Here is a 13,729-nt window from a genome sequence, read left to right on the forward strand (position 1 = left end):
ACAATTATCTGAACCTTCAACTCCCTAAGTTTTATTATTATTAAAAAAAAAAAAAAAATTCAGAATTTTTTTTTTTCATTTTTTCTCCCATTTTTGTCCCACACCTTTGTGCTTCCCCATCACCAGTGGCACCTGCGACCCTAGGAGGGTGCGGACGAGCACATGCCTCCGAAACGCAAAGTCAGTCATCCGTTTTTTTTTTAGCTGCTGCCGATGCATCATTGCCTGAGCGGCTAGCACGCTCGGAGGAAAGCAAAGCGACTAGACACCTCGGCCAGTTTTGCTCCCTCTGGGCAGAGAAACAAAAACGGGATTCGAACCTGCGACCTCCCGTTCACAGTGGCAGCGCATTAGACTGCTGGATCACTTGGTGCCCCTTAATGAAAAAAAAAAAAACTTGTTCTCCTATTTAATTTATGCTTTTTTTTATATTACTTCTCATCGCTCAAAAATTTTTTAAAATAAAACCTGTCCAGATACATCGCTTCATCCAGATGTGGCTGCATGAGAAGTATAAACATATACCATTCCATATACTAATTTCATTAGTTTATACAAGTGGTGTCAATCGATTAAAAAATTTAATCAGATTAATTGATTAATTACAAAAATGTGATTAATTGCGATTAATTGCACTTATTCTTCTTAAGATACAAGTTTTTATAGTGGATATTTAATTGTAAATAAAAGAACATGTAAGAAATGTAAACATTATTAGCAATTATTTTTATATTAGTGGTGTCATTTAAACTAATAGTATATTTGTATGTTTAAGGGAAGATAAAGCCAATGCGGGGCGCTGGAATAAACAATGCATGACAATTTGGATAGAGGAAACTTTTTTTTTTTTTTTCTGGCATTTATCTGACACTTTTATCCAAAGTGACTTACGAGGTCATTACTATTACAGAGGTGGACCAATGTAGTGTTAGGGGTCTTGCCCAAGAACTCTTATTGGTGTAGCGCAGCATTCAGTCGCCCAAACCAGGAATTGAACCCCAGTCTCCCACACATTGTGGTAACTCACTAGCAGATAGTGGTGTTATCCACTGCGCCACACCAACCACCTCGTTTGTTTGTTTTTACTTTATTGTGAACAAACCAATAAGGATATCTCAGAAATGAGATTTGGTATTACACACATGCTCACAGTGGGGGGATGACCATTTAAATGGCCTGGGGGAAATATATAACTGTCAGCATTCAGTAATGTGTACACTGGCACTTTAAGAGCCCCTTATGCAAAATGTGCGGGCACTACACAAGGCTACCACAGAGATCGCTGGACCTAGCTCCTTTCTTTTATTTATTTTAGATCTGTAAGTAACGCCATAAATGTGCTTTAGTGCTGCATTAGTTCATGTATATGTACTAATAAATAAGCACGCCAAAGCAAGTGCAAGTGTCCTCTATTCAGCCAGAAAAAAAAAATCTGTGTACTGGACGAGGGTGGGGTCAAGCTTGGTGGCGCAATACTGATACATAGAGTGAGTACAGTCTGAAGTTCCAGATCTCACCTGTGTGTAGATTTCTCAGCCACAGAGAGAAGATACTCTAGAGCTTCTTCACCGTTCAGAGACACACTGCCATCCTTCCATGGTAAGATTGAGTTTAAGGGAAGAACTGTAAGAACCTGCAGAACCTGAAAAAAGAAAGAGACAGAAAGACAGACAAAGAGGATAGTTATGCAACCTCTTTCTGACTCCAAGCCTTCTGTTTGTGTTCTTCTGACGTTTCTCTGAGATCAATCAATCTGTGTATTTCTATGAGGAGACTGGCACTGTCTTTCCTCTCTCTCTCTCATCCCTCCACAAGTCAAACACATCTGGTTGGGGTCTGTCTGCACGGTTTTCTCTCCAGCGCAGAAACACAGCTCTGAAAAATGATGGAAGTACAGGAAAAAGGGCTATTTTTCTTCTACCTGACCTCCTCACAGACCAAGTCTTGCTGGCGTTCTTAGTCTTATCTGGCTGAAGCTGACATGGGAGAGAGTGTGTGAGGCTGTTATTAGAACTTTAAATAAAAAGGATCTGCTCCAGTGGGCTGTAAAACCTTTTTAATGGCTTTGTTGCTGATTAGGTTTCAAACAAATATTACCACAGTGTCCCACAGCTGCTTCTCACTCAAACACACATACACACACATACACACACACAAGCATACACCATGTGGTCACACACAAATTACATATAATAGGGTCAGACTGCAGCACACAACAGGAAGTGCAGGAGGATATGCACTGTTTCGTTGCATCGCAGAAGACTTCGAATAACAGGCTAATTTATGTGAGTTTTAAAATGGCATAAGAAGCTTTAAACCTAAGTTACTGACACTTGTTTATTAACATTCATCATACCATATTTTTCGCATTATAAGGCGCACTTAAAATCCTATAATTTTCCCAAAAATCGTCAGGGCACCTTATTATAATCTAATGTGTAAATTTTACCTGTCAGGACTGGTTAGCTTTAGCTTTTAGCCTTTTTTTGCCTTGGTTTCATATTCTTTTAGTGTAACTTGTTCTGTTAGTCTTGTAAAGAACTCTGTAGCTAGCTGAGCTCAGTGTGTATTCATTTTAAACCTGTTGCTAATGCTGCTCCAGCAGTGCTAGCTGGCGAAGAAGGTCTCGAGTCTCGGTAGTGAAGAAACTTCACTGAAACGTCTGTATAATGCTGCACTTCAGCAGAGTGGCTTCACTCCGCTTCATGGGTAGAATTCATACAGAATGTGCACCAGATTATAGGGCACACTAACGATTTTTGGGAACATTAAATTATTTTAAGTGCTCCTTATAGTACAAAAAACACGGTATGCCTGCTGTATTTATTGTATTTATTATAGTGTTCCAGATCTATGTTGCACACTTTGTTGTATGTTTGCTCTTTTTGTTGTCTATATTGCATTGTTGTTCTGGAGGAACATAATGTCATTACACTGTGTAATCAGATGGAATGACAATAAAAGTGACTTGACTAATAGCGGGGATCTCTCTCTCTCTCTCTCTCTCTCTCTACTCATTGAACATATGACTTATGCCTAGTTACGCACAGATGAAGCCAATATTACACATTCCTTTGCAGTTTAAAAAGTTATTTTCTGACAGAGCTTTTATAAGAAAGGCTTTGTAGAAGCAATCAGTTCATTGTGACTATTTTTTAGTGAAAAATGTAGGCCTGCCGCAATAATTACATTATCGACTTATCGTACCATATATTTGAACAACCTGAAGGTGTTTATTTTTCTAGGAATGCCCATAAATGGAATGAGCCGGTATATCAATAATAAAAACTGTTTTTGTTTGATTTGATTGTATTTATTTAAGATATAAGACACTTATGATAATTACATTACCTTTACTTATTGTTCAACATTTCTACACAGACCTCAATATCACATTATATTATGTTTTCTTAGCAAGAAGAAGACATTAATGTAAAAAAATGGGCAGAATCTTCACGTTAAAAATGTTATGATTTTTAAAATTTTTTTTTCTAATATTTGATGTTTAATTGTTTCCTGTCTGTTTGAATGTCTAAATATTTTTAAGAACAATTTTTTGAGAACATCTTTTTTGTTTATTGAGGAGATGAGCAGTAGCACGTCAGCAGAAAAAGTGAATGATAAAGTAAAAAAAAAAAAAAAAAAACAACTACTCAATATATATAGTTTTATAGCAATAGGTTAAATAATAGGCATAATTATGCTAGATCAAGATTGGTTATAAGGGGGAGGCAGGTAGCTAATTATGATTAAAAAAGAAGCCCATTACAAAAACTTTATTTTCCAATCGTTAATATCTTACTAGAAATTAATGGTTTTACCCGAAGATTCCTAAAGTCTGGTGCATGATTGTTCTAAAAATGCAGTCGACAGACTATTGGAAATACAAGTACAGTAAAAAGAAAAGAGAGGGGTTAAACCATAACTGTAGAATAGTCTTCTTTGCAGCTGTAAGAGTAGCAAGAAGAATTTTGGGTGTGGACAAGAACCGGAGTGAAGAAACAAAGAGGGTGACATTTTGATATTAACACCTTGTATATCTAATACAACACAAAATACTCTAAACAAGAAATTAAATATTGCAGAACAGTCCCAAAACATATGCAGTGTTGAAATTTTTTAATATTTTGAATAATAAAAATTTCCTTACTGTTAGAAACTATGTACTTTTATGCTTTGGAGTTATCATTTTATCAGTGGAATAAAATGAAAAAATAAATAAATAAATAAATTAGCGCAATTATTTATGGGACAATATGTCATCCACACAAAAATGTTATTGTGACCGGCCTAGACAATTGTAAACAGAATCTGATCAAAGTATATCCAACTACTACCCAGATATAAAACACATGGCAGTAACAGGTGTAAACAGTCCTGTTGAGTTTAGAAATTTTGGTATGTTTTCCAGTTCCGTTCTGTTTATGCAAGATATTCTTTTCTTTCTAGTTATGAATAAACTACACTTTATTGTCTACAGTTTATAGCATGTCAGTTCCACTCTCAATTTTTATTCAACTATGTTGCAGTTTCCATTCTAGGTCACCTTTAGTTGTATAAAAATGATGTTTTATAACAGTGCTAATAATGGAACAAACATCTGTCACCATCATGTCTGTCACCTTTTGTTTTTTCTCTAAGCCTAAGAATAACTTTACCATCAGTCACCAAAAAGAAATGGAAAGTGTACATAAACAAAGACTAGGACACTAAGACAGAGCATGCGCACACACACACACACACTCTTGGGCTGATGTAAATGCTTAGATTATTTAAGAACTCTGAAAGTACAGTGTGAACCCAGGCTGGTACAGGGATGACTCATGAGTATTTCCAGGAAAAAGAGGTGAAAGCATTAAGCTCTGCATTACTACAGCAGCGGTTCCTGACTGCTAAACCTTATGCGTAAGTGCATGTGCATAAGAGCGGTTTTGCTGGGACCGCCAAGGATCGCAACTTTCCTCTTCTCTGTTTTCTTCCCAGAATGCTTTAATAAAGCAGAGGCTTTGCCATGGAAACCGAGGCCGAGTTTGTCCCTGGAGCAGGCAGACGGGAGCAGCTTTACAGCAGCTATTTAAGCATTAACGGCTTGCTAATAACACATGCACACACACACACACACACAAACACACACGCACAAAGAACAGTGCAATGGTGCACATGTGCATGGACAGACGTTCTCCATGTACACTCATTGACAAAAATACAGCTGGAAACAGAAGACATCAACCGACAACAATGAAACTTGGTTGATAGTAATGACAAAAATGGCAGTTACTGAATGAATGGCTGCAGTTAATCTTTAGTGACGAGTGGAGAAGACCAATGAATGTGTGTGTGGAGATGCTGCGGTCACTGCCAAAGATCAACGACTGGTTAATGTATGTCACATGTTCAAAAGGCACGATGTAATGATGTGGAGTGGACCTCTGCTCTTCATTACAGGCACTTTAACAGTGCAGAATTACACTAATGAAATCCTGCAACCAAACCTAGCTTTTCTGAATGCTCTATTCCAACAGGACAATGCTCATCCATACACCGCTGCAGTCTCGGGAGCTTGCCTTAAATACATACTGTGTATATTAAGGGGTGTGCTACATTGACAAAAAATGATATCTCGATAATATCTGTTGTTTTCTCGCTAAGGATAATTAACAATATTTCGCCTTGTTTAAAAAGTGTGTAAAAGCGTTATATTGCACTAGACTGTGCTTTTTAAAGGATATTAATTGCTTATTAAACATATTAATAGAAACAATATGCAGCTCCGGAAAAAAAAAGGGGAGACCACTTAAAACGTTGAACTTCTCTGATTTTACAATATTGGAAACTTCTGGGATATGATCAAGAGGAAGATGGATGATCACACGCCATCAAACCAAGCTGAACTGCCTGGATTTTTGTACCAGGAGTGGCATAAATTTATATTTAAAAAAAAGTAGTGTGCAAGACTGGTGGAGGAGAACATGACAAGGTGCATAAAAACTGTGATTAAAAAACAGGATTATACCACCAAATTTAGATTTTTGAAACCTTGAGACTTCAGAATATGAACTTGCTTTTTTTGCATTGTTTGAGGTCTGAAAGCCCTGCATCTTGTTTGTTATTTCAGCCATTTCTCATTTTCTGCAAATAAATGCTCTAAATGACAATATTTTTATTTGGAATTTGGGAGAAATGTTGTCTGTGGTTTATAGAATAAAACAGCAATGTTCATTTTATTCAAACATATACCTATAAATAGCAAAATCAGAGAAACTGAGTCAGAAACTGAAGTGGTCTCCTAATTTTTTCCAGCTGTATTTACAGTAATTTTTAGATTTACATAACACATTAAAATCACCACGTATGTGTAAAGCATGTGACTTTCTAGATGGTATTAACCTTTTAATAAAGGGTATTTAGATGCAAATAAAAGAATCAGCATTAAGATTGGCAAAATTCAATTATATTTATATTTGTGAAGTCAATCACAAAAAATGTTATTAATCACCGCAATTTTCTGTAATATTTACTGTACTATTAGATATATCTCAGAGTAGTTTTCATGTTTTTCAATTGTTTAATGTTCTTTGGTAAAGAAAGTCCCGTCAGCAGTTTGTGTTTGTGTGTGTGTGTGTGTGTGTGTCTGAGAGTGTGTGACAGAGCTTTTGAACTTGTGTGTGACGTTGTACACTCGGTAATGGTAACAAACTTTCTAAACAGTAACACTTTCATGTCTATTAAACTCTATAAACATACTCAAAGCACATTAAAATGCATTTATAAGGCATTATAATCATGGTTATACATATTGGTCGATTGTGTTGTATTGGACGCACCATCAATACCGCACCTCTACTGCAAAATCTGCGGCAACTGCAGGAACTTTCAAACTGCATGGAATTGATTACTGCTGGACACAATTAGGAACCTCTACAACACCAATTCAATGTTGCAATGTCTGTAATGTCGCATTACACATTACTTCCATATGTGTTGCTCAAAAATATGATCAAATCAGTCTTTAACTTTAATTTAAAATGTTTCTGGTCATTTTTATCTTCCCTAAGAACAGCATTGCAATCCGACACTTTCTCTCTCTCTCACACACACACAAACACACATACGCAAACACACACACACAGAGCTGATGCCTGTCAGTCTGAACAACAGTGCTTAATGACAGGAATGGCAGAACAGGGTCGTAATTGATGGTTGGCTGAGTGTTTATGAGGAACTGAAATATGACTCTCTCTGCTAAACAGTCTGCTATTTCCCCCGCACTCCGGCCAAGTACGTGTGTATGTGTGTGTTTTCGTGTGTGCATGCTGCATGCGTGTGTATATCTGCGCGCAGTCCATGCATGGAAATAAAACCAAACATCTGGTGGTCTCCAGGCCGAGATGGGAGTGTGAGCTGCTCTTGTGCTGGAGTTTGTTATTACAGAGACACTGTTTATTCAGCTAATCAGAAGGACACCCATGTTATCCTTGCAGGTATCATTTAGACAGCTGGATTCATTGAACACACGGTTGGCAGAGCACTTTGATCAGAGCCATGGTAGCGTGTGGCCCTCCCGAATGTGAGAGCATTCCAAGGTTGGCCTGTTCGCTTATGCAGAATGTTAGAACATGATGCTAGGAGAGCTGTCAGGAGAAGATTGGACTGGCAACATGGTGGTATATTCTTTATAACATAGCTGACATATTAAAACGTACCTTTATATCTATTAGGAAAAGAGCAGAAGCCATAAATGCTGTGTAAGCACTTCAGGATTCTATAGAAATGATGGTTAAAGCAATAAATTATGATTCTAAATTATTTCCACTATTTTATGTATTAACTTAAAGCTAATACATATATCTAAATAGTAATACCACTATTTACTGCTAAGCTGAAAGCTTTTTTTATGTTTTAATGTTCAGTGATGAAAAAAACAAAACAAAACAGGTAAGTCAACAAAATTAATAAAAGGAGCATCTGTAAATCTTGTGTTTAAAAAAAATATATATTTTGAGTGATCAATCTGAATAGTCAAAAAGCATCAGATTTATGTAGCACCAACATTTGCATTCCTTACCTATCTTAGTTTAGCGTAGCTTAGTCTGAATGTTCTGTTGATTCTACTAATAAATATGTGCTACTAAGCCAAATATATATGATTATATGTATTTTTCGCACTATAAGGCACTTAAAATACTTTAATTTTCCCCAAAAAAATCAACAGTGCGCCTTATAATCCAGTGAGCCTTATGTATAAATTCTACCAGTCAGGTTGTAAGGAGCAATAAAGCCACTCTATAACAGTGTTATAAAGGAGTTTCAGTGAGGTTTCTTCAGCACCGAGGCTGGAGCAGCATTAGCATTAGCCGCTAACCGAAGCGCTAGCTCTTTTGCAATCCAGAGGTAAGTATATCGGACTGTAGTCTGCATTTACCATGTTAAAACAAGCTATGTGGGATGAACCTGTAGCTAATATCATCCTGACTTACCGGAAAACTCAGGCTTTTTTAGTGCAATGCTGAAAAAAAAGCTACCGCAGTGGTTAGCAGCCAATGCTAATGCTGCTTCAGCAGTGCTATCCGAGGTAAGCAGCAGGCTACAGGCCAATGATACTCTGTCAATGAACAGTCAAAGAGCTAGTGCTTCACACTGTTAGCAGCTAATGCTGTTCCAGCAGTGCTAGCCGGGGTTAGCAGTAGGCTACAGGCCGATAATACTCCCTCCTGAACAGTCAAAGAGCTAGCGCTTCACACTGTTAGCAGCTAATGCTGTTCCAGCAGTGCTAGCCGGGGTTAGCAGTAGGCTACAGGCCGATAATACTCCCTCCTGAACAGTCAAAGAGCTAGCGCTTCACACTGTTAGCAGCTAATGCTAATACTGCTGGAGAACTAAACTGAAACAGCTGTATAATGCTGTACTCAGCGGAGTGGCTTTACTGCTCATTACAACTGGTAAACTTCCTACATAAGGCTCACTGGATTAAAAGGCGCACTGAAATTTTTTGGGAAAATGAAAGAATTTTAAGTTCGCCTTATAGTCCGTCTGGCCTTTGCATATTTTCTCAAGTCTGCAAGAAAAATTAGGCTTAATATACATTATCCTAAAGTTGTAGTAGTAGTAACTGACAATTTACATGACAAAGCTATAACTACAGAGTAATGCATGTTTAATTATGTTTATGTAATGTAATGTTTAGAACATTTTGGCAGCATAAAGGTCTGCTTTACAAAGGATACAGCATTTAAATCTCATTGTAAACATAAATTTTAGTTCAATTTAACTAATAATTTCTCTACTATCTTCTCTTTTAGCTCTTGTCCAGAAGAGTTTCAGTTTTGTCTGAAGAACTGGGTTTGGATGTGAGAACTTCACACCCTCCCTGTTTCTCTCTGGCTCTTTAATGAGCTCTCACTTTCACACCAGCGATTTTTCCCTGCCACACTTACAGCTGCTAAAAAACAACTTTTACAAGCCTGGCTCAACCCTGACTCTTCCTTTCTTTAATGACTAGATTTCTTTGTTTATTGTAAAGCGCAAGACATCCTCCACAAGACCTTAGAGGGGGGTACAGGGGAAACTATTAATGTATAATCTGAAATTACTGATATTCCAAATAAACCTTTTATATTATCTTTATCTGATAAAGTATCAGTTAAAGTGTGGAAACACCTTTTCATTTTATGTTTTCATTTTCTTCCTGCATTGTAAATTCATTTTGAAGTCACCCAGACTATGAAGAAACACATAAGGAATCATGTAGTAACTTAAACAAAACCAAAATACACTGTGAAGCATTTAGATGCTCTTATCTGGGGAGCTGTTAACTTCTGTTTTTTAAAGCTGGTAACTCTTATAAACTTATTCTGTGCAACAGAGAAAGCTCTTGCTCTTTATTTCCTGGGGCGGTCCTGATGAGGGCCAGTTTCATCATAACATCTCATTTTCTTTAGGCCAGCTGTCTCACCCATTCAGCTGCTATTTAGCTGTATATCCCCCCATCACTGGTGATGCCACACCACAAGGAGGATGAAGAAGCGCAGCAATTCGTTTCAAAGATGCCTTGTGCTTCTCGACATCAGTGTGATAAGTGAAAGAGCACCATCTACAGAAAAAGCAATCAGCTGATGGTTAGCTACATGACCGGGATTCGAACCAGCGATCTCCCGATCATAGTGGCAGCGCTTTACGACTGCCTTTGAGGATATTTTCTTGAAATTTTTAGAAATTACATGGAAGTTATTGCCATAATATGGATTAGAACATTACAAAATAGGGCTATTCACTGTATACCACCACCTCTACCTCTTTACAACTTTACAACTGATGCTCTCAAACACAAGAAAAAAATAAGTAATTAACTCTTGTTCAGCACAGCTGTTAACTGTAAGCAATTCCAGGTGACTCTACCTCATAAAGCTGACTTAGAAAATTCCAAGATGTGCAAAACTCAGCTAAGCAAGAGGTGCTACTTTGAAGAATTCAAAATCTAAAATAATCTGGTTTGTTTAACACATTTTTGTACAATAACGAATTCTTAAAGTTTTTTCTTCATAGTTTGGATCACTTTAGTATTAATCTACAATGCAGACATTTTTAAATAACAAAAATTCACCTAATTTAAGGTGCATCCAAACTGTTGACTGGTACTGTACATGTATGATATGAAATGTATTACTATTGGAATTATCTTAATTATGGTATTCAATGTGACAATGATTAAAAAAAATAATCTAACAAACACTGTTTTTATTTCAAGTATCCTTTCTTTATATTTTTGTTTTTTGCTGGAAATTCACTAAGTTTCTCATCACATAATTGCAGATCATTAACTCTGAAAAGTATGATTCCAGCTTGTAAACAGCTTTTTGGGAAAAAAAAGCCCATAGACATTAATAGGCTGCAAGAGTTCTGGCACTAACCTGCTGGATTAAGATAAATATAGGTTTATTTCAGTTGTCATTAAAATAATAATATCATATGTAAAATTCAGGTACCCTTAAACAGAAGCCCCACAATTAGCAATATTTTTACCAATAACTTTGTCCTCTCACCTTGGACAGGCACGCGCTGTGAGGCTCATTCATTGCTAGGTGGGTCAAGGTGGTCCCACTCAGGTCAAAGGGCAGAGGTTGAAGGTCACTGCACTGCATATTCTCCAGTCTCTCCAGCAGCCTGTCCAGGGCCAGCTGCCGCACCTCATAATGCGGGCACTGCAGCAGACGCCTCAGGAGGTCCTTCTGCACACCGTCCACATCCTGGATCCCCCACATACCGGCAGAGTCCATGGCGACACTGGTTGCTAAGCACGACAGGCTCTGTAGATACTGCGTGGTTCCGGGGCCCGAGAGCCGTACTTCATCAGGGCTTCGAGGGGCCACAAGCTCAGAGTCCATCAGAATGGCCAGTGTCTCTTCACGCAGGTTCTTCAACTGAGAATCTGAAAAGAGAAATAAACAACAGGAACAGGTTTTACTTTTTAAATGTGGCAGTGTGTTACTGTTTAAAAACTCCAGCAGCACTGCCGTGTCTGACCACTAATCACTAATTGTGTGGTAGTCTATCCTAAGGCGTCGTGACACTTGAAGAACAGGGTGAAAGGAGAATACAGTACAAATTATGTATCAGGGTTTGTATACTTTTTTTTTTATATATATAAATTTCCATGACGATTTTTAAATAAACAATAAAACGAAAAAAAAAAAAGAACTAAAACTATAAACATTTTAGTAGGCTTAAAATGAATCAGATAAAATGTTGACACATAATCATTAATAATAAAATGAGTGTCAGGTCCTGAGAGCTCCAATGTGTAGGCTTACATTACTGAAATTAACTCTGAGCTGATGTATTTTGTTAGCTCAAAATAGATTTTCTTCATCAATAAACTAAAACACAAAGATTTGCAGACTAAATGTCCATGACTTTTCCAAAACTTTCTGGGCATTTTTATTTTTCCAAAATAGAATTTGCTATTTTTAAAATTTCATGACTTTTCCAGGTTTTTTTTGTATGGCCGTACGAACCCTGATGTATGCAGAGAAACAGATACAGGACTACAGTCTGTAATTATAAAAAAAAGGAACCAAAAAGGGTGTAGAAACAAGAAGGTGATTATAATATTATGCTTAAGTGGCGTGCTTGATTTCTGTAAGTAAGAGATGGTTTTAATTTCTTTTTTCTTTAAATCTTTAAACAACTTTAAGACAACTAACTTAAACAAGCCTGAAGTGAAGGTCTGAGCACTATGTACGGTCACTCACTACTCACTAACACTCTCTCTGGCAAGTATCACAGCTTGTAAACACTTTTGTGGCAGTTAAGAGTCTTTTAGTTGTTTTTCAGGGATTTTTATCCACTTGTGCAAAGCCTTCTAGTTCTGTTAAGATCATGTCACAATAATGCTTTAGCTGCATAAAGGCTAGATTAATTAAGGTTAGATTAATTAGATATTTCATGATATGTACGATAGTTTAATGTATGATATTGTAACACCGTACATCATAAATCAAGTCAGTTGTATAGTTGTATAGAAAGTTATACATTTAATTAAAGTGTTTAATAAACTGAATTTTTCAAATGGTTGGAATAGACCTGCCGAATAAAAAATAAAAAAATAATTAACTAATAGTTTAACTATTAAAAATTAAACTAGTATTTGGTTTTAGCACTAAACCAGCATTCCTAGATTCTGTAAATAAGGTCAGATGAAAGAACGCACATTCATGCAATTTGCTATAGTGGTGCTCTCAGGATGTTCAGTATATATATATATGTCACCTAGGAACTTAATTCAAGTACCATAATTACTTTAATAAGTCTTATATGAATCCATATGGCAAGGCTAAAACAGTGCAAAGACAGATCTATGTCAACATTTCTGTGTAAAACTTGACCTGATTTCATAAGATGCTCTTTTTAAAGTCTGTCTACAGATTTCCAATAATGATTTGGTTGTGTGAGTGTGAGAATGCTTTCAGAAAGCTGGTATTTAACTCAATCTATTGTACTACTCAAATCTTTTGAGTAAAAAAAAAACATTTTTTATTATTAAAAAAAAAAAAAATCCTGTATACATTTGCTTATTGGAACCAAAAGGGATTATTTTAATGGAACAAAACATTTCAATAATCATAAAAAAATGTGAATAATGATCATTTAACATGCTGATTGATATGTAAACATTTGCATGCAAGTGTACATGTACCAGTCTCAAACAAACAAGCAGAGTAAACCAAACAAAACATTTAATCAGCTGACCTCAAGTTCATCATATCCTCCATCTGTATTTAATGTATGTTTTTTATTCAGGTTTAAAAAACAAAACAACATGTTAATGCACTGTCGAGACACTGCCAGAAAATCTTTATCACCATAACTAATGTTTGACAGTCTCCCAGTAAGTTTATCCAAGAAATTTAACTGCAGCATCATGTGCAGCATGACATGAAATACACATAAAGCTGCTGTTATTGCCCAGTCAAAAAAAAAACACATTTAACAATACAATAATTGTGTATTCATGTATTTTTAAATAGCCTTAGTCTTAGCCTTACAGGATAAAGAAACTGACTATTCTGTCAGAGTACATTATTATGTTACACAGACAAGCCAAAAATCATGGGATAGCCGTATGTTAACTGCTTACAACTACCTCATGTCAAGGCATCGTAAAATATTCAAGTTTAGCTATCATTGATCCACACAGTCATGTGTACCAGCAACCGCCAAGATGCATGTTCTC

The 13,729-nt window shown here is 36.5% G+C and overlaps 1 protein-coding gene across 2 annotated transcripts in view; it reads right to left on the minus strand.

The window, feature by feature from the left end:
* thada (THADA armadillo repeat containing) overlaps positions 1-13,729 on the minus strand; it is a 147,888-nt gene that overhangs the window by 21,035 nt on the left and 113,124 nt on the right. For both annotated transcript variants that reach the window (XM_049481770.1, XM_049481771.1), the window contains exons 32-33: positions 11,040-11,425; positions 1,518-1,642 (exon numbers count right to left, since the gene is read on the minus strand). In XM_049481770.1, coding sequence (XP_049337727.1) covers positions 1,518-1,642; positions 11,040-11,425 — 511 coding nt within the window. The remainder of the gene's footprint in view (positions 1-1,517; positions 1,643-11,039; positions 11,426-13,729) is intronic.

This window comes from Astyanax mexicanus, chromosome 7 (genome assembly GCF_023375975.1).
Source record: "Astyanax mexicanus isolate ESR-SI-001 chromosome 7, AstMex3_surface, whole genome shotgun sequence".
NCBI classification, from domain to species: Eukaryota; Metazoa; Chordata; class Actinopteri; order Characiformes; family Acestrorhamphidae; genus Astyanax; species Astyanax mexicanus.